At 53.4% G+C, this 27,821-nt stretch overlaps 4 protein-coding genes across 11 annotated transcripts in view; 2 read left to right on the top strand and 2 right to left on the bottom strand.

Moving 5' to 3' along the window:
- Positions 1 to 4,040, top strand: part of DGKZ (diacylglycerol kinase zeta) — a gene marked incomplete at its 5' end in the record, with an annotated part of 29,899 nt that extends 25,859 nt beyond the window's left edge. For all 5 annotated transcript variants that reach the window (XM_080931262.1, XM_080931264.1, XM_080931263.1 and 2 more), the window contains 10 exons: positions 25 to 104; positions 193 to 262; positions 393 to 433; positions 981 to 1,120; positions 1,828 to 1,859; positions 2,092 to 2,135; positions 2,602 to 2,722; positions 2,797 to 2,830; positions 3,054 to 3,153; positions 3,364 to 4,040. In XM_080931262.1, coding sequence (XP_080787388.1) covers positions 25 to 104; positions 193 to 262; positions 393 to 433; positions 981 to 1,120; positions 1,828 to 1,859; positions 2,092 to 2,135; positions 2,602 to 2,722; positions 2,797 to 2,830; positions 3,054 to 3,153; positions 3,364 to 3,480 — 779 coding nt within the window. In that variant the 3' untranslated portion in view covers positions 3,481 to 4,040. The remainder of the gene's footprint in view (positions 1 to 24; positions 105 to 192; positions 263 to 392; positions 434 to 980; positions 1,121 to 1,827; positions 1,860 to 2,091; positions 2,136 to 2,601; positions 2,723 to 2,796; positions 2,831 to 3,053; positions 3,154 to 3,363) is intronic.
- Positions 4,041 to 5,080: 1,040 nt separating this feature from the next.
- MDK (midkine) lies at positions 5,081 to 6,901 on the top strand. The gene is made up of 5 exons (XM_080931326.1): positions 5,081 to 5,135; positions 5,383 to 5,459; positions 5,595 to 5,753; positions 5,875 to 6,036; positions 6,698 to 6,901. Exons 2-5 carry the CDS (start codon positions 5,384 to 5,386, stop codon positions 6,721 to 6,723), a joined length of 423 nt encoding a protein of 140 aa, XP_080787452.1. The 5' UTR covers positions 5,081 to 5,135; position 5,383; the 3' UTR covers positions 6,724 to 6,901.
- A 1,211-nt stretch (positions 6,902 to 8,112) lies between these two features.
- Positions 8,113 to 14,981, bottom strand: CHRM4 (cholinergic receptor muscarinic 4; the record flags this gene model as incomplete). The annotated part of the gene is made up of 2 exons (XM_080931203.1): positions 14,848 to 14,981; positions 8,113 to 9,581 (listed from the first exon to the last, which is right to left on the bottom strand). The coding sequence occupies exon 2, from the start codon at positions 9,547 to 9,549 to the stop codon at positions 8,113 to 8,115; it is 1,437 nt and encodes a 478-aa protein (XP_080787329.1). The 5' UTR covers positions 9,550 to 9,581; positions 14,848 to 14,981.
- Positions 14,982 to 18,321: 3,340 nt separating this feature from the next.
- The window catches only part of AMBRA1 (autophagy and beclin 1 regulator 1), a 181,781-nt gene continuing 172,281 nt past the window's right edge, over positions 18,322 to 27,821 (bottom strand). For all 4 annotated transcript variants that reach the window (XM_080931693.1, XM_080931694.1, XM_080931695.1 and 1 more), the window contains 3 exons: positions 25,011 to 25,103; positions 23,861 to 24,054; positions 18,322 to 19,790 (listed from right to left, as the gene is read on the bottom strand). In XM_080931693.1, coding sequence (XP_080787819.1) covers positions 19,294 to 19,790; positions 23,861 to 24,054; positions 25,011 to 25,103 — 784 coding nt within the window. In that variant the 3' untranslated portion in view covers positions 18,322 to 19,293. The remainder of the gene's footprint in view (positions 19,791 to 23,860; positions 24,055 to 25,010; positions 25,104 to 27,821) is intronic.

Raw genomic sequence — 27,821 nt, 5'->3', positions numbered from 1 at the left:
CTGAAGGGCCTCTCTGTTGTGCAGCTGTGCCTCTGGGTACTGTGGTGGTCCCTGGAGACAGCGACCTCGAGCTCTGCCGTGCACACATTGAGAGACTCCAGCAGGTAAATACTGGGAGCAGGAGGAGGTGGGGGCACACAAGTCTCCCTGCCTAGCTGCGACCCACCCTGACCTTCGCTTCTGTCTCAACAGGAGCCCGATGGGGCTGGAGCCAAGTCCCCGATGTGCCACCAGCTCTCCTCCAAGTGGTGTTTCCTGGATGGTGAGTCTGCCGTGAAGGGTCCTTTCTACAGTCCCGTGAGGGCTGCTTCGGGGGAGCCTGGGTTCATTAGCAGAAGAGTTGGGCTGGGATGAGGACAGACCTCATTCTCAGCCAGCGGTCTCTTCCACAGCCACCACTGCCAGTCGCTTCTACAGGATTGACAGGGCCCAGGTAAGCCTTGCAGGCCTTCTCCAGGCACAGCGCCTCTGTATTCCACACTCACACCTCTGTAGCACGCCTCAGGGTTAGTGGCACAAGCTAAGCATGCTCACCACAGCCTTATGGCCATAATATATCACATGCCTGTGGCTGTGGCCCACATGTCCCCACCCTCCAGGAATGCACAGGGACGGCGCCAACAGAAAAGGCTGGCATGCCAGAAAAGGCTTTCTAGGTGGGTGGGAGGGAGGGCCTGGAGGCAGTGCTATCCAGGGAAACAGAAGAAAATAGCCAGGGCAAGATCACCTGGCTTGACAGTGGGAGGTGTTGAGCTGCTGAATGCATGGAGGTCAGGGACCATGTGAAGCCGTAATGGAAACTAAGGGGTGTGAAGAGGGGCTACCCCCTCCCTGCTGCCTCCCCTGATGTTCTTGGTCTGAGAGAGGCTTCCCTAGGTTTGCTGCCTTGCTTCTGGCCCCTAATCCCCACCCTCATTACTGGAAACTAAGGGCCATGTGCCTGGCACTGACCTTCAGTTTTAACCCCCCTCCCCCCACAGGAGCACCTCAACTATGTGACGGAGATTGCCCAGGACGAGATTTATATCCTAGACCCAGAGCTTCTGGGTGCATCAGCCCGGCCTGCCCTGCCTACCCCCACCTCCCCACTCCCTGCTTCCCCCTGCTCTCCTACACCCGGGTGAGTCCCAGAGCCTCCCCTCCCCAACCACCTCTCCCCAGGCTTTAAATCCTGTCTGCTGGCTGCAGGCATAGGATTTCTGCCCACAGGAGCACCAGACTCTATCCCTCTGCTACCATGCCCCATCACCACCAGGAGCACCCCCCCTCCTGCTGCCTCAGACCTGAAAGTGCAAATCCAAGCAGGCCACCCCTAGCCCTGAACCCTCTTTCTCAGGAAGCTCTTCCATTCTGAGTCTCCTGGCCTCTCTGAGCCCAGCAGTTTTCCCCTGTCTGTTACCGCAGTGCCTCAGCCAAGGTTCTTTGGGGTCCCCAGGCCATCCCTTGGACTTTGTCCTTACTGTCTCAGACCCCCCTCCCCCCCACACACACCATCTTAGCTTGGCTTCTCCTTCTCAGAAGGATCTTTTCCAGGAATGCCACCTGAAGGTTGGAAAGTGTCCACCTCTGCTTGGTCACACTGCCCTGTTGTTCTTTTTAATAGCACTTCCAGATTTCTTATTTATTGGTTGGCTTTTGTCTGAGCTAGAATATGAGCCCCCTGAGGCCAAGGTCTCCATCTGTCTGGCTCCCTGCTTGTACCCCACAGTGTGTGACGCACAGTAGGCACTCAGTAAACTCATAAAAGTGAAGACTACCATGGTTGGTGCCAGGGAAGGAGGCTAGCTGGGCCGAGCTGGGTCACAGCTCACCCTGTTCTGTTTGCAGGTCGCTGCAGGGGGACGCTGCCCTGCCTCAAGGTGAGGCCTCTGCTCCTAAAGCCCCGACACTTCCTTTCCCTGGTCATATGTGTGCAGCTCAGTGGGAGTCAGGGTTCATGTGTCACTGACAGAGATAGCCATTGAGTCCCATGTGATCACTCTTCACCCCCCCCCCACCCCGCACAGCCTTTGTCATACACGCCCCACATTGTTCACACATGAACCTGTGCTCAGCCTCTGACCTGAGCTGATGGAGAGATATTCTTTGCAGGTGAAGAGCTGATTGAAGCTGCCAAGAGGAATGACTTCTGCAAGGTGCTAACTAGTCAGAGCCCCGCCTTGCCCCTGGGGCCCCTCACTGTGGGAGGGGTTGGTCCTCTACATCATTGCCTTGTCTAGGTGGCTTCTGACTAGGGGCTACTTCATCCAGTTTGCCTGTTCCCTGTCCCTTGGGAGGGGTCAGTCTTAAAGGAGCTATGGGCCCCACGGCTTGGATGGCTGTGCATATTGGGGGAGTTCCTCATCCGTAGGATGACACCCAAAGACACCCTCAGAAGCCAGGTGTGGTGGTGCACCTTTAATCCCAGCACTCAGAAGGGTCTCTCTGAGTTTGAGGCCAACCTGTCTACATAGCTCAGGACAACCAAGACTACATAGAAAGACCCTCCCCACCCAAAAAGCCTCAGAAGTGCCAAGGGAGTGACTTGGGTCAGCCCTGTGACTGGGTCCATGCCTGAAGTGTGGAGAGCCAGCCCTGCTCTGCCCTACCCCTTACTCTCAGCTCCAGGAGCTACACCGAGCAGGAGGTGACCTCATGCACCGTGACCAGCAAAGCCGGACTCTCCTGCATCACGCAGTCAGCACTGGCAGCAAGGAAGTGGTTCGCTATCTGCTGGATCACGGTGAGCTGTGCTCCTGGGGCTGGGTGGCAGAAAGGGGGATGGCCAGGCTCAGTACCTCTTCTCTTTATCTGCAGCACCGCCAGAGATCCTGGATGCTGTGGAGGAGAAGTGAGTATCTGAGACACAGGCCCCTGGTTCACCTGAGAACCACCGTCCTTCAGTCCTAACCGTTTGGTCATCCAGAGCCCAAGAACTCTTTCTGGCCAGCATTGGCCAGCATGGAATACCCTTCCCTCTTTTGCCAAACTCTTGCCCTTGCTAATGGCTGTTGGGAGGCTGCTGGGCTGGCTTAGAGGACTGAAAGTGTCTACAACCAGCCCCTGTTCTCCAGTGGGGAGACCTGTCTACACCAGGCAGCCACCCTGGGTCAGCGCACCATCTGCCACTACATTGTGGAAGCCGGGGCCTCCCTCATGAAGACAGATCAGCAGGTGAGTTGCTTGACAGAACACACTCACCCTTTCCCAGACTTGGGGGCAGGGCTAGGAGATTTTAAGCTCCTCTGAGCCAACACAGTCCAGGCCTGGAGAAACCTGAGCCAGCAAGGGAAACCTGTGACCTCTGAGGATGCCCTCCCCCTCTGGCTGGGCAGAACTCCTGCCCTTCCCTAAGGCCTTTGGGGCCCTTCCACCCTTCTCCAGGGCGACACTCCCCGGCAGCGAGCTGAGAAGGCTCAGGACACAGAGCTAGCTGCCTACCTGGAGAACAGACAGCATTGCCAGATGATCCAGCGTGAGGACCAGGAGACAGCTGTATAGTTAAGGGACCATGGATCGACGAGGGACACTACCAGGGGACTAGAGCTTTCCTTGCCCACCTCACTGCCACATTCCTGTCAGATGGCTATGGGGGGACCCTGCCACAGGGAAGGAGCCCCGTGCCACCCCCTGAGAAGCTGGTCAGATCTAGGGCTGGACTCTAAGGAGCTGGATTCTCACCTGTCCCTGGTTTCCTAGGGAACAGGAAACAGGCTGGGCTGGCTGGGTCCCTCCCTTCAGGGCAGCCCCCTCCCCCTCCCCTTCACCACTGCAGATGGAAGGGCTGCACAGAGCTCAGCATCGAGTCGGGGAGGCCTGTTCTAAGCAGGACTTTGGAAAGCCACCTGATCCTTTGGGCTCTTTGGAGGGTTCTGGGTGCCCAGCCCTCCTCTCTGACCCCCACCCTGGGCATCCCAGAAACTCAAGAGCCTGCTGCATTCGCCTGGCCTGCCTGCTGCCCTGCTTGGCCCTACCCTGGTGACCCTCCTCATGCACCCAGTCATTTCATTTCGAACTGTACGGCCTGGGGTGGGGGGTGGGGCTCCCACGGTGACTTGTTTACAGCTGGGTGTGACTCAGTAAAGTGAAGTTTTTTTTCCTTTCTTGTTTTCTTTTTTCTTGTGGGGGACTCTCATGAGCAATGGTGAGCTGGGAAGTTCTTGGAGTGGGGGAATGGCTACCAACATCTCTTAGCACTTCGGGAGTCCTTGGAGATGGGTCTGCCCTGTTCCTGACCTCTGCCTAGGGGCTTAGGCTCAGAGGGCCCGGGGCGGAGCTGATTTCCTCAGCTTCCCGCTCCCGCTGGGATGGTAACAATGAAAGTAAAAGAGGTGGGGCGGGGGCCAGGCGCGGTTCCTCAGTCCATTGGCCCTGTGCCCTGGAGCAGTCCCCTCCCCCTGGCTTGTACTGGGGGATCTGGTTGAGGTGAGCCTGAGGCCCCAGGGTCGGGGTGGGCGGTTATCACCTCCGGGCGAAGCCTGGTCTGGAACTTCTCAGACAACCCTTGTCAGCCACAAGATTTACCCAACTCAGTTCTATGTGCTCCCCATCCCCCCAACTCCCTCCCCTCCTTCAAACCTGCACTAGAAAAAGGCTCTTGAGCCTTGCTCACCGGGGTACCCAGCTCCCCGACACATCAGAGACCCTTCTTGAACTTGGAGGGAAAAGATCAAAACAAGCCGGAGGTGACCCGGGCCTCGAAGGGAAGGAAGACTCGTGGGTGCGGTGATCGCCCCGGCCTGTGACACCAGGACATTCAGGGGCCTGTGGTGGGCAAGTTTAGTGGTGACCTGAGCTGTAGACAGGCCCAGATCAGGGGAAGGGGAGGAGATAGAGTGCTGGGGCTACGTTGGGACCTGAGCCAAGAGTGCACTGGTGGGACAGAGCTCCAGGGCCAGAGACCCAAAGACCAGAGGTGAGTGGCACTGGAGCGGGAGTCCGGCTCTGCAAAGGGCGGGAGTGGAGGCGGGGACTAGGGGGTCTGGGGAGGTGCGGGTTTGAGGGGAGGGGGCGGGGCGGGTCCTTCCATGGGGTGGGGGGAGGGGCGGGGGCCCATGTGACCGGCTCAGACCGGTTCTGGAGACAAAAGGGGCCTTAGCGGCCTTAGCGGGACAGGCCGTAGCGGGAGGGAGCGAAGCATCGCCGGCAGTGAGCGAGTGAGCGCACGCAGTGGCTGTGGCCCCAGTCCCTCCAGGCTGCTGCCACCAAGGGGGCTGAGGTGGGGGCGGGGGGTACGCCGAGACTCGTGATAGCAGCTTCAAGTCCTCCCTCCGTCGCCCCCTTGTCGGTCCGACGTTTTGGGCCTGGAAAGTGGGACAAGTCAGTCAGGGTGGGAGGTCCTTCCCGCGGTCCCTAGCGGAGAAGGGACTAGGCGAGAAACTCTAACCCAGTTTTTTCCCCCAGGATGCAGCACCGAGGCTTCTTCCTTCTAGCCCTTCTTGCCCTCTTGGCGGTCACGTCCGCGGTGGCCAAAAAAAAAGGTGATGATGGGGTAGGGTGGACTCCGGAGTAAAAGAAAGCTGGGGCGGGCAGGTGAGGCCGTGTGACCTAGGTGCTGGTCTCCGAGGGAGTCTCCGGGCACGCCATGTCCTTAATTTTGTTCTTGCGCCTTGTAGACAAGGTGAAGAAGGGAAGCGAGTGTTCGGAGTGGACCTGGGGGCCCTGCACCCCCAGCAGCAAGGACTGCGGCATGGGTTTCCGCGAGGGTACCTGTGGGGCCCAGACCCAGCGCATCCACTGCAAAGTGCCCTGCAACTGGAAGAAGGAGTTTGGAGGTGAGGTGGAGCACGGGAGGAGGGCGGGAAAGCAGAGGTTATGTCCTTAATAAAACTGAGGCAGGAAGGGCAGCCACAACCCTCCTGTCTTTCACCGTGGGGCCGCTCTTCCTCCCATCAGCCGACTGCAAATACAAGTTTGAGAGCTGGGGGGCGTGTGATGGGAGCACTGGCACCAAAGCCCGCCAAGGGACCCTGAAGAAGGCTCGGTACAATGCCCAGTGCCAGGAGACCATCCGTGTGACCAAGCCCTGCACCGCCAAGACTAAGTCGAAGACCAAAGGTCAGCGAATCTAGTGGGGTTGTAGATCAAGCTAGTGACTTCATGCTATCTCTGCAGAATAGTCTTCAAGTTAGAAATGGGCAGGCACTTGAGGGCCACTCTCAGGAGACTCCTCTGCCCAAGTTAGGAACTACTCTTTCTGCCGGTCATCCCATCTGGGTTCCTGGAAAAAGTCTTTGTCACCTGATGAAGGTGGGCTGAAGTCAGGGAGGAGTTCACTCTGCCCTTAAAACTATAGGAAGGATGTTCTGAAGGGACAGCCTGCTACTTGACTCTGGGTAGAGGTCACTCTGCCCACTTCCCAGGTGAGGAACTTGGACATATTCTGATCCTAGATGAAAATAGAAAGTTGAAAGTCAGGCTTGGTGGCTCATGCCTGTTAACGCAGCCCTTCAGAACCAAGGCAGTAAGACCGCTGTGAGTTCAAGGTTACAGACTTAGACCGAGAAGCTGGCTTTAAAGGGGGGTGGAGGAGTTAAAAAGTTGAAGGAATAAAGAAAGGCTTGGCATCACATGGCTGCCCTTTCCACCACTTCCAGGTTAACTGGCCAGTCACCACTAGGGGGCAGGACTTTCTCTCCTTGACGGACTTGTGTGTGCTGTTGTGTGAGTCGGATCTAGATCACCCACCGCACTAATGCATTTCTTTATTGTTTTCCAGCCAAGAAAGGAAAAGGAAAGGACTGAGTCAGGAGGCCAGAGAGCCTCTGGCCTTGCCTGGAGCCTGAGCGAGCCCCCTCTCCACAGGCCCAAGACCTAACCCACCAGTGCCTTTTGTCTTCCTGTCAGCTTTGCCAATCACACCCTTTGACTCCAGCCCCCTCTCACCCACACCAGGTGCCCAAAGTGGGGGGAGGACAAGGGATTCTGGGAAGTGAGCCTCCCCGTACCCCCTTTTGTTTTCCCCACACTGATACCTGTTATTAAGAAATGAATAAAATGAACTCACTTGTTTTCCAATAAAAGCTTCGTTTTTAATATATAAAAGCCCCTTCCCAGGGAGTTTGCGTGGAGCTTTGGGGGTGGGAGGATAGGGAAAGATGTCCTGAGAGCGGCCGAGGACTATGAAGTGCTCCCGACAGTTCACGGAGAGAGCAGAACATTTACAAAAATGTCTTCCAGGACCCCTTGGGTGTCATCTCTCCCAGGGACCCACAGGGCTGGGGTTAGGGAAGAGAACCTAGGTGATCTGAGCTCTGCCCCACCTAGTCAAGAGTCTTTCTGGTCCAGGCTACTGCCAGTCTGGAATATTCTCATTGGGGATAGATGAGGGGCTTGTTTGTGTCACCCACCACTGAGGCCTGTATGGATCACCAAGCTTCCTACCACCACCTTCCCCCCCCCCCCACCCATATCTCCCTCCTTGTAGAGGTAGAAAGGAACGCTGACGTTCATTAGATGTGTGACCTGGGTGTGTGTGTGTGGGGGGGGCATGACAATTTGACAATAAGATCCACCAATTGACTTAGTCCCCTGGAGTTGTACCTCAGCTTAGACCTCGCGGTTGCCCCATCCAGATATAACTGCCGGCCCGGGGAGTACCAAGGAGCTTGGCTTCCCACCCAGAGTCTGGCTGAGCAACGACAGGGAAGTCCCTCACCCTGGAGTGGGACTTAGGGGAAGGGCTGAGGCTACATGCAGGAGGAGGGTGCAGGAAGGCGGAAAGCACCGATTACAGCGCAATGGGGGACCCCACCCTTGCAAGCCTGACTCCTTTTGCTCCTCCCTCGATGCTCCAGGGCTCCGCTCTATTCATCCACCTAGGCTGATGGTTAGCCTCGTTAGAGCCGCTGCCCACTCCAGCCATTGTCCCCCATCTTCCTGAGGCAAGGTAACATATAGGCCAGGTGGTGCCAGTTCAGACCCTCCCTGGGCTGAGCCTCTTAGGCTTCAGTAGATCTGCTCTCCCGTTCCCAGCGAAGAGCCTCTTGTACCTCATGGTGTCTGGGAGACCTGTTCTCTTCAGCAGATGCGAACTCGGAGTGGGGCCGCCTACTCTCTCCTCCACAGCCGGTGAGCCATGTGGTTCCCCGGTACACACTCATGACACCAGCACCTCCTAGGGCACCTGCCCGTCTACCTAGCTGTGCCGATGTTCCGATACTGGCACAGCAAAAGGTGCCGGAAGGTCTTTTTGAAAGTGGCATTGCAGAGCGCATAGCAGGCAGGGTTGATGGTGCTGTTGACATAGCAAAGCCAGTAGCCGATGGACCACACCCTGTCGGGGATGCAGCTCTGGCAAAAGGTGTTCACCAGGACCATGACATTGTAGGGTGTCCAGGTGAGGATGAAGGCCAGCAGAATGGCAAAGATCGTCCGAGTCACTTTACGCTCCCGGGCTGCCATCTGCCGCTTCTTGCGCACCTGGTTGCGAGCGATGCTGGCAAACTTTCGGGCCACATTGGCTGCTGGGCGCATACCAGCTGGCGTGGCAGGTACAATCTCGATGGCGGTCACACATTCATTGCCTGTCTGCTTTGTTACAATTTGAATCTTGGACCATTTGGAGGCTGGGTTGAGGGTTCGTGGTTGCAGGGTAGGGGCTGGCAGCGCTGAAGTGGTGGTCTCTGTGGTGGACAGCTCTGTGGGTGGCCGTTCCTTGGTGTTCTGGGTGGCACTGCCTGAGCTGGACTCATTGGAAGTGTCCTTGTCAGCCACTGGGCGTGGAGGTGGGGGCAGGGCTGGCGGAGGAGCCTCTTCTAGCTTCCCGTTGCGCAGTTCCTCTCGAGAAGCGCCCCCTGGTGGAGGTTTCTTGATACTTGGCTTCATCAGAGGGCTCTTGAGGAAAGCCAGAGTCTTGGCCTTCTTCTCCTTGGGGCCCTCCGGTCGATGCTTGTGGACGCGGCTGCGGCTGGCCAGAGAGATGTGAATATACAACACCGTCATGATGACCACCGGCAGGTAGAAGGCAGCAATGGCTGTGCCAAAGGTCACTGCCGGGTTGGACAAGAACTGGATGAAGCACTGGTTATCAGGCACTGTCCTCTTGCCCACCACAAACTGCCAGAACAAAATGGCAGGAGCCCAGAGCACAAAGGACAAGACCCAGGCAGCTGCAATCATGAGGCCTGCCATCTTGGTGGTGCGGCGGGCGGGATAGGTGAGAGGCTTGGTGACGCAGAAGTAGCGGTCAAAGCTGATGATGAGAAGGTTCATGACAGAAGCATTGCTCACCACATAGTCCAGGGCCAGCCACAGGTCACAGACCACGGCACCCAGGGGCCAGTAGCCCTTGATGATGTACAGCGTGTAGAGGTTCATAGAGAATGCCCCTATGATGAGATCCGCACACGCCAGGCTGAAGAGGAAGTAGTTGTTGACCGTCTGCAACTGCCGGTTGACCTTGATGGACAGCATCACCAGGATGTTACCCACAACAGTCACCAGGCTCAGGGAGCCAGTCACTGTAGCAATGAACACCACCTCTACTGTCTCCAGGTGGTTGTGGGCTGCTGTGAACAGGCGCACAGACTGATTGGCTGAGCTGCCGTTGACGGGTGTGAAGTTCGCCATGCTGAACCCAACCGGATACAGGTGGGTAGTGGCTGGAGGAGGAAGGAGACAGCACAGGAGTGAATTGTGGAAGACGATGGGGAGCAGGGCTTACGCAGCGGTTACCTAGAGTCACTGTGGCTAAAGGAACTTCATCCAGGAAAATGTCAGCGCGGTCTGTGTCAACCATTCCTGAGTTCTCAGTCATCTACCGCTTACTGAAAGCTTCCTCAGCCAAGCACTGCTATTACTGAGGGCTGAGGTGATAGAAGTGAATGAAACACACACGGTGCCCATCTCAGAATGCATCATCTAGTTTGGGGGGGAACAGAAACGTGGGGGGAAAACTGCTAGAAAGAAGATAAGGGCCTGAGAGATAAGACTGGAGAGGACTGGTCCTTGCTGGCTGATCAGAGGCCTCACCCAGAAGCTGACGCAGATGAGGGAAAGGAGAAAGCCACTTCCAAGAGCTGTGGCCCATGGCTGAGATAAGGCCCGGAGACAGAGCTTAGGAGAGCAAGGGCAGGAAGAGTGGCCACACAGGCGGGCAGCTGGGACAAGGGTCTACTGTTTGCCCCCTCAGACCTGTCACTTCCCAACCCTGGTTCCCGAAGGTTGCTCCCAAGGCCATGCACATGGCAGGAATGTGCCACACACGCGTGCACCACTGAGATACAACTGCCGTCCCGCATGCTTGTTCATTTTCCTTCTTCTTCTTCTTCTTCTTCTTTTTTTTTTTTTTTTTTTTTGAGAGACGATCTTACTGTATAGACCAGGCTGATCTCAAAGTCACGGTCCTTGATCTGCCTGCCTCTGCCTCCAGAGGGCTGGAACTGCAGGTATGGTGCACCATATCCAGCCATGGCCAAGGGAGACTTGTCCTATACCTACTCTGTAATAATAATAATAATGAATAATAGCAGTCAGCATAGAGTGTGTCTACTAAATCCCTGCCCTCTGTGTTTCCTCATAACAAACTGAAAGGCAGATATTGAGAAAACAGACTCAGATGTTAAATAAGGTTCCACATTTCCTTGACATCCTGTGGCTGGTCCACTGCATTTGGAGATTCGGGAGAACAATCGAGTAAGGCACAGGACCTGATGGTTCTAAGGGATAGGGAGGTCACACAAGTGACCACAGGAGGCGAGGTGAGAGCTGGGACACCTGGTTTGCCCACTTAAGAGGAAGAAGAATAGGAAAGGGAACAGTGAGATGCCTCTGGAAGTTCAGCTTTGCCTGCCAGCCCAGTCTCAGGGGTGGAGCGTGGACAGCGTGGGGTGTGGACAGCGTGGGGTGTGGAGAGTGTGGTGTGGACAGTGTGGTGTGGACAGTGTGGGGTGGAGAGTGGACAGTGTGGGGTGTGGACACTGTGGGGTGTGGACAGTGTGGGGTGGAGAGTGGACAGTGTGGGGTGTGGACAGTGTGGGGTGGAGAAGGGACAGTGTGGGGTGTGGACAGTGTGGGGTGGAGAGGGGACAGTGTGGGGTGGAGAGGGGACAGTGTGGGGTGGAGAGGGGACAGTGTGGGGTGTGGACACTGTGGGGTGTGGACAGTGTGGGGTGGAGAGTGGACAGTGTGGGGTGGAGAGGGGACAGTGTGGGGTGGAGAGGGGACAGTGTGGGATGGAGAGGGGACAGTGTGGGGTGTGGACAGTGTGGGGTGGAGAGGGGACAGTGTGGGGTGGAGAGGGGACAGTGTGGGGTGTGGACAGTGTGGGGTGGAGAGGGGACAGTGTGGGGTGTGGACAGTGTGGGGTGGAGAGTGGACAGCGTGGGAGCTGTTAGGTCCCCAGCAAAGAAATCCAAAGCTTAAGAGACCCAGCAGCTGAAGAAGGGTCAATCTGATTTCCCAAGAACTAAGGACAAGCTCCTTTATGGAGACAAAAGATGAGGGAATCGCCCCAGAGAGAACCTGCAGCCAGAGTTCACATCCCACACACAAGATGACCCAGCGCAGGCCCAACAGAGCCCCTCCCAGGAGTTTGCCTTCCCTCCCACCAGGATCCCTTCATCTCTCCTCCTCCCCTTCCTCTTCCATACATGTGAGGGAGGCCCACGCCCAGCACACCGTGCCAGGGCAGCCGCTCAGCCCAGCCTCCTTCACACCCGCCAACACACAAGCATTCCACATACGCACAAAGGCACCATCTCAGCCACACGCAGGTCGTATACGCAGTCCTGTGCATCTGTGTGTGTGTGTGTGTGTGTGTGTGTGTGTGTGTGTGTAAGAGGAAGAGAGGGTGCAGCAAGCTGGCTGTGGAGGAAGAGACACCAGCTCTGCAACCTGAGTTCAATAGAAGGCCAAAAAGGTCTAGCTGTATAGCCCAAGGAGAGCCATTTTCCCTTTGGAAATTAATTCTGTTATTTAAAAGGATCTTGTCCCACCACAGCCTTTGAGCAGCTGGGGGATCTGGTTAGCAGCTGAGCCCTCTAACTGAAATGGCACTAGGGGTTGCAAACACAGGACAAGCTGGAGCCGGCCCTCCAGTTCCTCCGCAGATGCAGGAGCTTGCCTTCTGGCTTCAAAGTTAAACTCACGGGTCAAAGGAGGACAGAAGGGAAGGGGTAATGATACCTCCAAGGTCACCCAAGGAGTCAAGGGCAAAAGACAGATCCGTTCTTTTCAGTCTCTACAGTAGCATTCATCTCCAAAATGGAGCCTCTGGCATCTTGAGCTTTAGAGCTGGGAGGGGGGAGCACAGAGGCCACTCCCTCCCAGTACCCACTGGCAGGAACCGGGACAAGCCAGTAGGGGAGCCATTAGCACACACCAAGGAAACCCTCACTTGAGTCTCTCAGGGCCAGAACACAGCCAGCTAGCCAACAGCTAGCAGGATAAGAAGACAAGGGTGGGAGGTTGGGGGCAAGATAGGAAAATACAACCTCTCTTTATTTTTTGAGTCAGGAGGCCCTCAAAGCTTTCCCTATAGATGATCAAGTTTAATGTATAGCATACAGACAAGGTGAGAACTATTGGCAACCTCATTTTACAGATATAAAAGTCCTCTTATAGAAGGGCATCATATGAACTTGACAAAATTCATCCAGTTTGTAAGAAGGGGAGGGTCAGGATTAGCAACCAGGGACACTTTCTTATCTCCAAGGTATTCCCCAAACCACTCGGGATAGAAGTCCCCCGGAAGCTGTGTTCCATCCATCTCCCTCGCTTGGATTTGACCTTTTGTCCTCCTGGGACCGAGAAACAGCCTTACAAATAAATGACCAGATGAATGGTGGGTGGTTTGGTTTTCCCGGAGCCCCGACAGATGAAGATGGGTAAAATTCAGCTTTTTCAACTTGGTCCTAGTTTTCTTTCCAGACTTCTCCGATAGTATCTCAGACGTTCAGACCGCAGCACCTTCAGGCACGAGCCTCTCCCTGCCCCCTCCCCCCAAATTCGGCCCGACCATTCGAAAAGGAGGCAGCCCACCACTAGATGGCAATGTCGGTCCCCGGTGCCAGCTCCGGACCCGGAGCCTGAGGTTAACCACGTCCTCAAGTTCCAGTGCAAATCAGAATACAGAAAAGCGTGAGGATAGGGCTTATCGCAAAGGGGCCAAAGGGAGGGAGATACCGCCTGTTTCCGTGGCCTCAGGCTGCCACAAAGGTTCCTTACGTTCGGCCAGGATTTCGAGAAACTTTAGGGCGTCGAGATTCCACACGCACCCCGCAAGGCACCCATCAAGAAACGTGTAGGTGGGAAAACGAGTGCGAGTTGTGTTTGTGTGTGACTACTCGGGAGTGCGAGTAGACACTAGTAGCTGTTTGCATGCGCCAGTGTGCGCACCGCCACGCCTGGATACCAGTGCGCTTTTGAATGTGTGAGCATGCCAGTGCCGTGTGGACACGTGCGTGTGCATGTGTGTCTGGCCATAGGGCTTGGGTGGCCGAAACCGCGAACTTGTGTGCGGGAGCAAATGCTGGACTATTAACGAATGACCAGTCCCATCCAACACCCATGGCGGGAACCACCGGGAAGCGCTGACCTGTGGGTGGGGAAAAGGTTGAGAAAGGACCAAAAACTGGGCTGCGAGGAAACCCTGACTTTGGAACCATAGTCTTAGTGGCCCGGACACCTGGTCCTGTCAAGAATAGAGAGCGCACAGTCCCAGCCGTGGGTTGACTTCTGTGGAGAAGCCTCTGCGATAGTCGACGAATCGTGAGGGTCACCGAGCCCTGTTCGATGTACCCTACGCCCTGAGGGCAGGGGCAGAACCTCCAGCCGGGAGCCCAGTCGAGGCTTGGTTCAATTGTTCTTCAATCTTCAACCTGCACCCTCTGGAGAGGCCCTGTCTAGTCCTACCAGTCAAAATAAGCACTAAGTTCCCGAGCTGGGGGCTCAGGGATACGTCAAAGGCCATTTCGCGGCTTACCCTTGGGCCCATCTCCCGGCTCCTCCACGTCTGGGTCCCGGTCGAAAGGGCCAAGATTCTCCGATGCCCCGCCCTCCCACCAACCCCCAGGCACGCAGTTCCTGTAGTCTCTGGGCGTGGGCAATGTGCTTCCGCGGGTCCTTGAGCCCCTACCCCTACTGGGGACAAGACGGGAAAGGGTGCTTTGGGAGCCCGTGGGGTGGCTAGTGGGGTAGATTTTCGATTATTAAGTGATCACTTTAGGAAAGCTATGGTTTCCAGGACTGTTCCTGAGGCGGAGAGAAGCCTCAGTACTTAAAAGGAAGAGGGGTGCACGATATTGGGCCAAATCATCGTGCCTAACACTTCCTCTAAGAGCTGGGAGGATGGAGGGCTGGAAGATGTATCTCCCCGGATGAGTAAAGGAGAGGGTACTCCTGGAGAGGGGGACGGGAAACAGAAGAGAACAGGGGTGTTTTCCGTCGGGGCTCAAGGTCGCGGCCAGAGGACTCTACGGGCTGGAGCGTGCTGGAGGCTCCGGGTGGGCCAAGGTGGGAACGGAGGGCAGGGAGACGGGCGGGAAACGGGCGCTTTGGGGCTTCATCTTCCGGCGCCTTGAAGAGCAGCCAACCGGAGGGAGTGAGGGAGTGCGGGTCCTGACCCGACGGCTGCTCTGCTTCGGGGTTGGGCTGTGGGCTGGGACTATTCCTCCCTAGCCTTCTCAATGATCACCAATCCTTAGAGGCTCACCTGGAGAAATCTTTTAGAGACCTGGGGCCCTTCTTCCAGAGGGGCGCCCCATCCCTGGGCTCTCCGCCCCTTCCGCACCGCGCTTGCCTTTTAAAAGGGTCTGGGACCCCGTTCCAGCTGGACCCACCTCTGGAGACCTTCGGAGGGTCCCGGAACCCTACATCCTTATCTTGCACCGGAGCCCCCCGCCCCCGCGCTTCCGCGGAGTTACTCACCCGCCGCTTCTGTCTTGCTCTGCGGGTGCCGGACAGACGGCGGAACAAGCCAGAGGCCCCGGGAGTCCGTAGGGTGGGCGACTGGGCCGGGGGTCGGGGGCAGGGACAGGGTGCCAAGGGGCGGCCCCTGCTTCGCCTGCAGCTCCCGGCGCTGTGGCTCCGACTCGCGCTCACGCTCGCACTTTTCCCCGAGCCGCGTGATGTCACAGGGAAGCAGCCAATCGTGGTGGGGACGCACAGCCCGCCCGGGGACGGTCACCCAGCGGCGACGCGCGGGGGTCACCACCTGGAGTGTTGGGCACCCTTGATGTTCACACCCTTCTCCGGAGATGGCCCGCGCCTCTGGACTGGAGCACCGAGGGCACCGCCCACACTCGCCAGGGAGGATCAGCCTCCGGCGCTGCCCTCCGGGGGGTGGGGTGGGGGCTGTCCGCGTTGTCATGGGGACTAGGCGCCCCCTCGCGGGCTGGGGAGGAACCAGGCGGCCAAAGCTTGGCTATGAGTCCCGCCTCCGCCCTAACCACGCACTCTGGACCCCGAAGTGTGTTTTCGCGCTTCTCTCCATGGCTTGTAGCCCCTTCGTTGTCCCGCCTGCGGTTTAATCGTGGTCTTAACGATTAAACCCAACAGGCCCCTGGTGTGCAGAGCAACGTGCTTCTGTCGGGGAAGAGCGCTGCCTGTTGGCCGCCGGGCAGCCAAAAGATTGGAGCCGTCGGGGCCTGGGGAAGAGCAGGTGAGATTGGACAGGCGAGCATCTACCCTGGCAAAAGATCTTGTCATTCTCCACGCCCGGGAAGAGACGCGCACTAGCTGTAAGACGGAAAATGGCACGAGCTTTCCATCCAGCCGCGACATGAGAATGAGTTAAGCGCTGCCTTTGAGGGGAAGCCAGGTGCCCAAGGTCACCTGGGACAGAACAGGCCACGAAGGAGAGCCCGGTCTTCCAGATCTCCAACAGTACTAGGCTAAGGCCCAAAGTAGGCAGGTTCAGAACCTCGGACAGCTCCACAGCCCTTGGTCCAGAGGCCAGGTACTCGATCAGGCACCTGCCTGCGCTTGTTCCTCCCGGGCCAAGCCAGGGTTGAAAGCACCCCTTCACGGCCACCCTCAGTATCCGTCACTCACAAAGCTTCTTGAGTGTCAACAGCCAGTTAACCTTAAACCGGCTGACGACTCCTTTTGGAAAAACCACCCGCGTTCCAGCTCTCCTCTACCCTACTGCAATGACATAGGAGTTCCTGGGGGGAGTGATGGTGTTGGGGATAGCTTAGAAACAACAGAGGAGTTAGTAACCTTTCAACAGAGAATGGGAGGGGGCATGAGCTAGAGCCCGAATGGGGGGGGCATGAGCTAGAGCCTGAATGGGGGGGGCATGAGCTAGAGCCCGAATGGGGGGGGGCATGAGCTAGAGCCCGTGAGAGGTTTCTCCATGCTGAAGAGGAGAGGGAGGTCAGTATTGAAGGCTGGAGTTGGCTAGGCAGGCTTCTTCCCTCCCATGGGTGCTTTGGTCTCCCATGATCCTCGTAAGAAAAAAATGAAAAAAAAAAAAAAAAAAAAGCTATTGTTCCTGCCCCCACTTCACAGGAGATGAGCTCAGTTGATTCATATGACATCGACTTCTTCCACTTTACCATGTCCGGTCCCTGGAGCCCAGGAGCAGGGTGCTGTCAGGAGAGTGAAAGTGTTGTGTGTATGGGAGAGGGCAGAATGTTAAGCAGTCACATGAGGAAACAAGGCAGCCAGGCTTGTTAAGAACAGGAGGTTCCAGAAAACAGAAATGCCTCCAACCACAGGCAAAGCTAATGCAGTCTTGGGCCTTTACCTCACCCACCCACATCTTAGAGCTCATAGATGAACTCTGGAAAGCCGAACTGGAACTAGGGGACCCAATTTAGTCTGCTTTCTTTGTTCTAACTGGGTCTTGGAACACTTTCCTTATCTATTAAGGGACTACCAGTCTTTATTCTGCACACACCACATGGTTGTAATGTGTAAGGGTCCTGCCTAGGCTCATCACTGAGGAGGCTCTCCCTGGATATGGACTTCCTAAGGAACTGGTGTGCAGTTCATGTGTGACTGGTTCCCCCCACCCCCATCTGCTAATCAGAGGTAGATAAGACATGCTCACATTTGGATCACTTTATCACAAGCCCTCTTTGTATCCTGTTTGCAATCAACTGGAGAGCCTGTTCAGTTTCCCGTGCCTTGACTTCGGTGCTTCTGTGTTGATGTCAGAGCCACGTGTGTGTATCTTGGCTGTTAGACGTGGTCCTAACTGATACTGAAGTCATCACTCAGGGGTTTTGGATCAAGTACACTTGGCACATTGTTTACACTCAGGGAATTCAGTCTGTCCTGCCAAACCAAGGCATACGTGTTTGCAGTAGAAGGTGGGCAAGAGTGGGCTTGGCAATGGGTGTCCTCCAATATTCAAATTCTCTGCCCTGAAGGGAGGCCAGTCTTGATGCCATGCTGTGAGCTGCAATGGTTTGATTTTATGGGGTTGGAAGTAAATCGTAGTGGCCCCGTAGTGCACTCCTGCAAGAGAAATGCCACTGCAAGGAAAATCAAGGCACAGAGAAGGCAAGTGGCTTGTCCTTCAAACAGCCAGTGGTTGTTTAGTGATACAATTCTCTGGCAGTATTGTACAGTGAACCACAGAGAGAGTTCATGTCACCCTAGTCTGCATTACTTGCCTGTCCACTTTGTTTTCATCTTTGTTGTGACAGAACCTGTAATTCTCACCAATGCCACCTCTACCCCGATGACTGCCACCCTGATGACTTCCAGTGCCCTCCCTGCCCATGGTAGTCCAGTTGCAGGCCATACTTGGGTTTTCTATTATACTTTGAAGAAATATTTTTATTTTATGTACACTGGTGTTTTGTTTTGACTGTGTGTCTGTGTGAAGGCATTGGATCCCTTGGAACAGGAGTGACTGTGAGCTACCATGCAGGTGCTGAGAACTGTCCTCTGGAAGGTCAGTCAATGCTCTCCGCTGAGCTCTCTCTAGCTCTCTATTCCACCTCTATAAGGCTCCCCTCCTCCGCCTCTAAACTGGCTTGACATGTGGACAGGCAGGACAACTGCTCCTTCAGGGCACTTGTGACAAGCCCACAGTCTCCTCTCAGCTGCTCAGAAGTTGCCACAATGGTCTCTGGAACTGGATGGAGTCAAGCTTGACTCCATTGTCACCCCAAGCATCAGGATACCTCCCTCCATCATGGCCTACCTGCCCCCATGTGCACCACAGCCTAGGGCACAGGAAACAGCCCTTGGTCAGCTGACTTGGGCTGATGGGTCAAAGAGGATGCCATTACTCACCAGGTCCACAGAAATGCCTAGGGAAGCCTGGCCACCCAGTTTGAAGCCTTCCACAGCCCAGTCCCCAAACCCTTTCCCTCCTCCCCTTTCCGCAGAAACAAGCAGCAGCCTGGCGAGGGGCAGGTCATCATTTTAATGATGTAGGTCTTTGGTGTCTCCCTCATTAGCATTAGACTACCCCTCTCCTCCCACCACAATGTTTCTATGATGAGTGACAAACAGAAAGGAAATCACATTTTCATACTAAAAGCAAAATCATCAGAGCCTTGATTTCTCCACTAAAAACTACACGTACAGTTCAGGATTCCACATGCAACACCTCAAATCACAGACCAAGACCTCACATTCTGACCTGGAATCTCCTCCCTCCAACGTTGGACTGGCTTTGGCCTATGCTTAGGTAATACTGACACCCATAGGTGCTGCATGGAGGGTCTCGTGGAGGGGGGAGTTTGGTGGACGTGCTGGGGGTGGGCCAGCCTACACCCCCCACTCCTGAGGACCTGTCCACCACCGTGTATCAACTCCATCCTGTGTCAGGCAAGCAGGCTATTTCCTTCGTTCCACAGGTGTCTGCACTTGTGAGTGTAGGAAGCTGGGCCTGACTTTTCTGTGTCTGTGGGCTAAGAGGACGAGAGAGGCTGAACTCTGGAAGGTTTAGAGATGGAAGCAGTGGGGTGGGGGTATTGCTCCTCTGCTCCTCGTGGCTCTTCCCTCCAGTAGTGGGCAGGGAAAAATTGTCCCACCATTCTGTCCAGGATGGTGTGGCCTAGATCTGGAAGACTTTATTCTTCTGGGGCTCTTGCCCAGGGTTGTTTGGATCCCCTAAGCCAGTGATCCTAGGAGAAACTGGGGTTTGTAGCAGACACACCCTCTTGCTTCTTCATTCACACCAGACTCAGCAGTGTGGCTTTTCTGGGCTCTAGATCATGGAAGGCTTTAGCATCCCAGGCCAGCACTGCCCCTTGGACTGCCCCTTACCCACTGGCTCCATGCCCCACCCTCTTATTCCTCCTGTTCCTAGATGCAGTCATCAACTCTTCTGTGTACAGTTCCCAGCCAGCTGTGAGGTCCTGCTCCTGCTCAGCAGCTTGAGGGAGGTACCAGTGCCTGGTTTTGTCTCTATCGGTTCCGTGGCTCCCCACTAGGGCCCGCAGCTTCCCCCTCATTGCTACCACCACCCTCAGGAAGGTGACTGCTATTGGTCAAATTGTAGTGCATGGTTGGTCCCTCATTGCTGGCAAGGGGGACTGGAATGGGGACAGAGGAAGAAGAGGACAGGGCTGGCTGGGGTAGTTCCCTCCCAGAGGTACTAGGCTGGTCCCAGGAGGCTGTCCGGGGGCTTAGCCCTCGCTCTGCCAGTTGCCCAGGTTCTGAGAGTAGTCCTCGAGAAGTGGAGGGCTGGGGCGAGGAGGTACGAGCAGTCCCTGACTCTGTGCCTGTCTGGGAGCTGCGATGAATACGGTGGCTAACGATGATGTTGTTGCCGAAGCCACCCATGGAGGCCATGGTGGTACTCTGCTCCCGCTGCACCACAGCTGTCATGCCACCCTCCGCCATTAGCCTCTGGATCCGGCTGAGGGCATCTTCCCCACTGCCACCATATTCTGAGCTCTCGCCTGGAAGGTAAAAAGCAGAAGAAACGAGTTAGTTGTGGTCTGAGCCTCTGAACCAGACAGCAGGAGCTAGCAAATGTTGGGGTCTAGGCAAAACAACCACAACAACAACAGGATTAAGATCAACCTCAGCACTGTGAAAACTAAGTCCTAAGAGCAGGACAAGACTGAGTACCAAGGACTACTACTATTCACAGCTCTGCTTTACTGGGGAGAAGAAAGTCAGGACTATGCATCTAAGTCAGAGCAGAGCATGGACCAAGACAAGTGCTTGGCTTCAGCTAACCCTTTCAGCCCCTTTCAGAATGCAGGTTGCTTTGAGAAGAGGCAGAGGGGAAGAATGGACAGCTTGCTTTGTCTCTATCTGGGAAGAAACATGTGCCCTGCAGGGTGTGGTTCAAAGGAGAGCCTGCCAGGCTTTAGTTCAACATGATCTTCCTGCAGTCTTATTATTTTTAAGAGCCGAAGAGGGCATTTAAATGCTCACTAGAAGTTCTGTCTTCTCTTTTTTCTCTTTACGAATAGGTCTTCATTCATCATCTCCTAGTTACTGCTCTCCCTGGGCTGTATGCCTGACACCACATTACCCTAGAGAGAACCAATTGCCAGCTGTGATGCCAATTGCAGCTCTAGAAAGCACAGGCCTACTCCCCACGAGACCTGGACGTGGCTGGCTGGACGTGCACGGTGTTGGAGAGGAAATGCTAGCCACATAACTGGCACCTGGGGCAGCAGCACTTCCACAGTCAAGGCTCCCAGCGGCCAGGCCAGGTCCACTAGAGTGCTGATTTGTTTCCTTTGACTATCCTGCCCAGGTTGGAATTCTTTGGTTTTGGAGTACTCATGGATGACAGGTAACTCAAGGTTCCTGTTACTAGCTGTTTTTACAAGGCTTTCATTGTCCCTTGCCCTGAGTCTTTTCTCTGCTTGCTTACTTGTGTTAGACTTCTAGGCCTTTGAGGGATGAGACACAATGGTTTCATTATGTGACTCATGTGATTCCTTTTTTAAAACCTGTCAGTTCCCGGTGCTTCATACAATATGAAACAAAGTGCACGCTGAAAGATAGTGGCTTGGACATTGAGAGCCGTGCACACAGCAGCTTCTGAGGCTGAGTGTCATCAGCTTCGGCCTAGAATCCTAAGGTGTGCTTTTCTCCTAGAATGCTAAGCTAAGGCTAAGAGGCAGCTGCTCTATTCTCAAGGGGAAAGAAAGACTGAAGCCCAGTGGACACGGATCTGAGCAATGGTGACCATAGTGGGCAACTCTGCTGCCTCTTCCTCAGGAGCTAAAGTATTTCTTTTAGAGTTTCAGAAACAGGAGACTGGTTTAGTGCTGTTGGCAGATTGTTTCCTTGGCAAGTTCTGAATGCGGAAGACAGGTGGGATCAGCAACGTCCCACAATACCCTTCAGCTGCATTTAATTCTGGGGATGGTGTACAGCCAAGGAGGAGAAATGAACTGGGAACATACATCACTCCATATGTGTATGTGTGTTTGTGTGTGGTGTGTGTGTTTGTGTGTGTGGTGTGTCTATGTGTGTGGTGTGTGTGTTTGTGTGTGTGGTGTGTGTTTGTGTGTGGTGTGTGTGTTTGTGTGTGTGTGGTGTGTGTGTTTGTGTGTGTGGTGTGTGTTTGTGTGTGTGTGGTGTGTGTGTTTGTGTGTGTGGTGTGTGTGTGTGGCCTGGGGCCTGAACTATGAGTGCTGTTCTAATTTATGTTGTCACCATAACAGAAAAAGGCCCAAGGCTGAGAGGCAGAGCCACGGAGCTCTCAAGAAGCAGGGAGACAGGGTTTCCCATGGTTCCTTTCATTTGTTCTACATGCTACTTGAATGCCAGCTGCACGTTAGACATGTACTGCACCCGTACTGGGAGCAACAGTGAGCTTCTCTCACTTTGAGTTGCCTCCTGGACAGAGTAGGGCAGCTTGTGGCAGGACAGCTCTCAAGTCCCAGAGCAGCTTCAGGTTCGAGATTAAAACCTGGCCAGCATAAAGCAAATGCCTTGTGGAGAGGCGGAGTACAGCAGCTGAACCAGGACCTCTTACGTGTGTTCCATCACAGCGCTGCACTCCCAGACCCTCAGATTTTTAGGAGAAGTAAAGGCAGACTGGTTCTGTTGGGTTTATGTAATGTAAGGAACGGCTGGCTACTTAATTACTACAACCTGGACACAAGGCTGCAGAAGGGCACTTAGCAACCAATTCCTCATTCCTCTTGCAGCTCACCCTTCCCCTTTTGTCTGGTTTCTGAAAGGGGCTACTATTCGTAGTAAAGCTGGATGGAGGGTCCAGAGCTCTGAGAGAAGTTTGCAGGGCCGAGGACAGAAGCTTCACGATTTCCTTCATCACTCTTCCAGGACTCCTGCTGCTACTGCCTGCTAGGCTTCTGGACCAGCAACTTCCTGCTCTGCTTTAAGGAAGCCAGAGATGGGGAGGGGCAAAAGATGAGGTTCTAGCACCTAGAACCTGAAAAAGACAGCTTCTACCCTTCTAACGTGCCCAAGTCCCCAACTCCCAAACAAGAAGAAATAAACTGTAGCCCAGAATCAGCAAGACAAAGATAGGATTCTTTTGGGAGGCTAGACACTAGGGGGTACACATCTCTTCAGCAGCAAATCCTGCTCACAGAGCCTCCACCGTACTTCATCTTAAGACAGAAGCCCCTTCCACCTGGGCCTGCTATAAGCAACTCTGCATGCAGCTAACCTCAATTCTCAATGTGTGCCAGGCTTTCCTCAAAACACCTGCTAGTGGGTCTCTGTCCACATGTTAGAATTTCCAATTCAGTGCTCCTGCACATGCCAAAATGCTTCTGCCAGCACATTCTGTGTAACTACTACTCAGCTTAAGGACCCAGCGTATGGTCCACTTTCTCTGGAAAGCTTCCCTGACCCCATAGATAAGTCCTGGCTCCTCCTTGTTCCTCCCAAGATCCCCACCACACTGAAGAAGGTGTCATCCGCTTAGCTATTACTGTTTTAGCATCATGCAACTCCATGCTCTGAGGGAAGAATGGAGGCTCATTCTTAGAACCTCTTCCTTGTGGGTAAACCTCCATGATGCCTGCCTCATCAGGTCCTTTTAGAGACAACTGCCCCAGCTGAGAGCACTTTCTGGCTCTGTTGGAGAAGCAGTGGTTCCTTCTGCACTTAAGACCTAACCTTCTGGGAATGAGATTCATGATTCCAGGGTAGCTCAGAGTCCATAAAGCCCTGCAAAAATGGGCCTGGAGAGGGCTGAATGAGACTTCATTTGTCTCCTCCTCCTCTTCTCCTCCTCACTTAGGCTCAAAGCTGCAGCTGGCTGGCTCAGCTAATACTGCTAGCTGCTCATGTCCCCAGCAAGGGGTTTCTACTCTATAAAGAGCCCCGAGCTTCAGATGTGAGAGATGGACTAGGCTGCAAATGAGAAAAGGGACTTAGCTCTGAATATTTCAGTTCATGGCAGGGAGAAAGAAAGTGCCCCATGGAGAGCTACAGTGTAGAAAGCCATTCCCTGGAGGCAATATCAGCAGATTTGTTACTCTTGGCCTGATGCACATCAGGGCTTCTCCTTCACTGGTCTTTCAAGCAAATGACTTGAGCAGACCTAGAAAATCTGTTTAGATGCTACCTTGTTTGGAGCTGGGAACAGCAAGGCAGCTAGAGGTAGGAGGTAATGAGAATGAGAACAGCCCACTTACAGTGCAGCTACTGACAGGTTACAAAGTGGCTTGAGCCCTACCACTGGGAACTGCTAATTGGTTCTTAAATGTGAGGCCAGCAGAAAGCCAGGGCTGATGCTGGCAGGTGTCATACCTGAAGTAGGTGAGAGGAAGGACTGCTGGTATGCACAATGTCAGAACACTGCTACCAGAGGAGCACCAAGATTTCCACTTGCAGCAATACCAATATGCCATGCTAGCTGAGGGAAGATAAGTTAGGGACCCCGCCTTGGCTCAGGAAGAAGCACTCCCTATGGAATCTCACTTTCCACGCATGCTCTTGGCAAGCAGCCTTGGTCCTCCATGAGCACAGGTCTATTCTCCCTAAAAGGACAGATGATTTCCAGTCAGATGTCCCCGGCTCCTACCTTCACCAGGACCTGAGGATGGTGTCCCTGGTTCCTCCTCTTCCCTCTCAGTCTGTGTTTCAGCATTCTGCAACTGGAGGGCCAGTGTCTGTGTGCCCTGAGACGTCACAGAGGTGGTAGGGTTCCGAGGTTGCAGCCCAATGGCATTCATCAAGCCCATGTCTCTGTCTGTCCGCCATGTGACTCTGCTGGTTCTAAAGTGAAAAAGACAGAAGGAAGTCAGGAAGGGCTTGGGGTGGGATCCTTTACAAAAGTCTTGATTCCACACCAATTCCAGGCCCGCAGCCTAAGAAGGGAGAGCCACAACACTACAAGTACCTCGTCCCTGGGGCTATGAAAAGAACCTTGTAGAGGTTGGGAGCACAGCTATTTGCAAATAAAGCCCAGGCGCCAGGCTAGTGCTTGCCTTTGGGTATTTCTCAGACAGAGACTTGTGAGACTCACCACATCTGGGAGTATTGTTCTAGCTGTACTCTGCAATCCTTAGAGAAAGCAGGATCTGATTTAGGTCTCCCATTGAGCCGTGTTTTGATTTTACTATGTCCCAGGTTTCATTAGTGGATTAAGTGTCAGATTTTTATTTTCAGTGGCCTCTGGGCTACATACAGCATTTAGCTGCTAGGTCCTTGTGGCCCTAGTCATCTGAAAGCAATACCCCAGTCTTCAGTTCTCCTTGGGCAAATGAGCAGATTTCATGGGACAGCATCTTTCTCCAGGGCCCTTTATTTTCACTTCAAGTGTGCCCAGATATCATGGCAGGATTGAGAGGGCATGTGTTCCCCAATAAGACTCCAAGAGGAAGGGTTTGTCTTCTTTTGCAATTATGTGACGGACATATCTGTGTGTGGGTTATGAGGATGTGAATGCAGATATGAGTGCCCGCAGAGACCAGAGGTATAGGTATCCCTGGACCTGGAGTTGCAGGTGGTTGTGAGCTGCTGCCTGATGTAGGGCTGGGAACCAAGTTCAGGTCCTTTGTACAAGCAGTATGTTCTTCTAACCACCAAGCAATCTCTCTAGCCCCTGTCTTCTTTTGACTGTATGTAAAAGCCTAAGACATATAACAGATCAATGAAAGGCAGCTATGGTTGAGCAAAAGATCCAGAGAGCCTCAAACCTAAGACTTTTCAAAGCTAAAACTTTAGCTTACCCAGGCCGCTCGCTGCTTCTGCTATTTGAGTGGACAGTGAAGACTGTTTCATTTAGCTGGTCCCAGTAGTACTCAATGCCAGAGTTTAAGGCCCTGTTGATCCATTGGAAAAGAAGGGGGGGAAAAATCGAAAGGTTATCAGAGAGGTGGTTAGGAATTCTTGATGAGTTCTGGGCTTGGGGGATGTGGTGGGGTAGTCTATTCAGAAAGCTATCTCAGTAGGGTGCTCAATACTGGAGTATCTCATATATCTTGAATATCCCAAATGTCTTCAGTTGGCTTCTCCTTGGAGCCAAGAGGCAACTAAAAACACCAATATCAGATATGCAGCAGGTTCCAAGTATCTTTCAGAAACACAATGGTACAAACAGTGAGCAGGAGGCTAGAGTAGAGAGGTACTTACTGGAGAAACATGTGCCATGAACAGCTGCCCAATGGGCTCACTCAGTCCTCAAAAAGCAGACACTTGTGCCCCTGCATTCTTTTCTATTGACAAGGGCTCATGAGGAAGAAGGGAAGTACCTCAACGATCTTATCTACCTGGAGATGAATGGCTGTGACAACTTTCTCTTCTGGACTGAAAGCCTCCTTGGCCAGGGTCAGCAGGGCAAGCTGTAGTTCATGTGGACTCTGCAGTGTTCTACCTGCTGTGTTCCCTGGGCTGCCAAGTCTTCTCAAGCAGCTTCTCCCCATGCCAGAGGGAAGCAGTGATGACTTAGTTTACAGATTTGTTACCAAAGGCTACAGTTCTGGATCCCTAAACACAACAGTTTCTGGGGATTCAGTACTAACTAAGTGCCTATTTAGCATGCACAAAGCCCCAGGTTAAATCTTTACCACTACAGACACAGACTATCTTGCTTTGGAAGATTCCCGCCCCTAGCCAGGCAGAATGGTAAATACCTATACTGCTAGCAATTTGGGGGATAAAGGTAGAAGGACCAAGAATTCCAGGCTAGTCTAGGCTATACGAAACTCTATATCACAAAATAAATAAAGAGAAAGTTAAAGATCCTTCTAATGAAGTATTGCCTTGTAACAGGCAACATGCTGTGGTTGAGAACAGGTGCTAGTGATAGCTGTGAAGTATAGGGAGAAGTGGACAGAGGGTTTGTTTGTAAAGATCTCTTTTTATTTAATATGTATGTGTGAGAGCTTCAATGTACGTACATGCACCACAGGTAAGCTTGGGGCCTGTAGAAGCCAAACAAGGGAATCCCTAGAACAGAAGTTACTTGTTATCAGCCACCAGGGGAGTGCTAGGAACCTGGATTCTCTGAAAGAACAGCAAGTAAACCCAGAGAGATACGCCGGTGCAATCACGGCATAAATGTTGTGGAAGTAGCCAACCACTCAATAACTGGATTTAAGTTCCACCCCATGAAATGGAACCCATGCCTGACATTGCTAGGTGGACGAAACCCTGAGATTGATAGTTGGCCTAGGGGAAAAGCAACACTATCGTCTGTTAAAAGGAGCACAGCACTAAAGTGACTCCTAGTGATAGACTCTACCCATAGACCTATGACTCTGCCATCATCAGAGCAGCTACAGATGATGTAGCAGATGCTAATCATCACAGAAACCCACAACTAGACGATGTGCAGAGTGTGAGAGGCTTTGGAGCACTCACTCCTAAGTGGGATGTTTTCATCAACCCCTCCTCCCCCAGGACCCAGCGAGTTATGCAGAGAAGGTGCAGGAGAGAGTCTAGGAGCTAGCAGTGGTGGGTGACTCTAAGGAGACCTTATTCTCCAGCTGTACTCAGAGTGTGGTCACATGCACAGGACCCTGGACAGGTTTAAGCTAGATGGGATCCCAGTCCTAAGAGGGGGAAAGTAGACATGGTTACCACTTCTAGCCAAGAAGGTACCTACAATGATACCTACTTGCAAAGAAAAAGTTAATTTTCCCCAATAAAGTTTCACTGGGTATATTAACCACTCTTCAAGGTGAGGTCCCATGCCCAGGAGCTTGGCCAACCATTTATATGGTTTTGTGTGTGTTTGTATTTCCTGTTTTCTTTTTTCTTTCTTTTTTTTTTTTTTTGGAGCTGGGTGAATGGGGAAGGTCTGGAAGAGTTGGTGGAGAGAAAAAGAATTGGTGGAGTATGATCAAAATACACTGCATAAAAATTGTTTTCTCAGTCAGGCAGTGGTGGTACATGCAAATCCCAGCACTCAGTAGGCAGGGCCAGGTGGATCTCTAAGTTGAAGGCTAGCATGATTTATAGAGTGAGTTCTAGGTCAGCCAGGACTACACAGAGAAGTCCTGTCTCAAAAACCAACCAACCAACCAACCAACCAACCAACCAAACAAACAAACAAATAAATTTAAAAAAAAAGAAACCCAATTAAAATAAAAAGAACAGCAAGTGCTCTTAACTATTGAGCCATATCTCCAACCCCTCCTAAAATAGGCATTCTGTAATTATTAAATATTATTAAATATTTATTTAGTGTAGTGTGTGTGTCATATGGTATGGCAGGCGTGTGAAGGTTTGTGGGAGTTGTATCTTCACTTACTGATATATCTAACCAACCAAACAAGTTTTTAAATTCACTAATTAACTAGATCTCTTAGATAGCCTAAATGATATCTAAACCACCTCACAGTTCTCCAAAACAAGTCAGGAAATCAAGTTCTTGAAGAACTCTGTTCTTCCAACTTCATATTCTAAACTCCAACACTAGTGTTTAGAAGGTAGACATGGTTAAGGGGGGCTTGTCAGGATAGGCCCTAATCTGAGGACTATGGTCTAACAAGAAGAGGAAGAGAAGGCTCTCTTAAGAGACAAAGTAATGGCGTGGT

This window comes from Micromys minutus (assembly GCF_963924665.1).
Source record: "Micromys minutus genome assembly, chromosome: 17".
Lineage (NCBI taxonomy): Eukaryota > Metazoa > Chordata > Mammalia > Rodentia > Muridae > Micromys > Micromys minutus.
The sequence above is the reverse complement of the archived record's forward strand: the minus strand, read 5'-3'. Positions and strand labels throughout refer to the sequence as shown.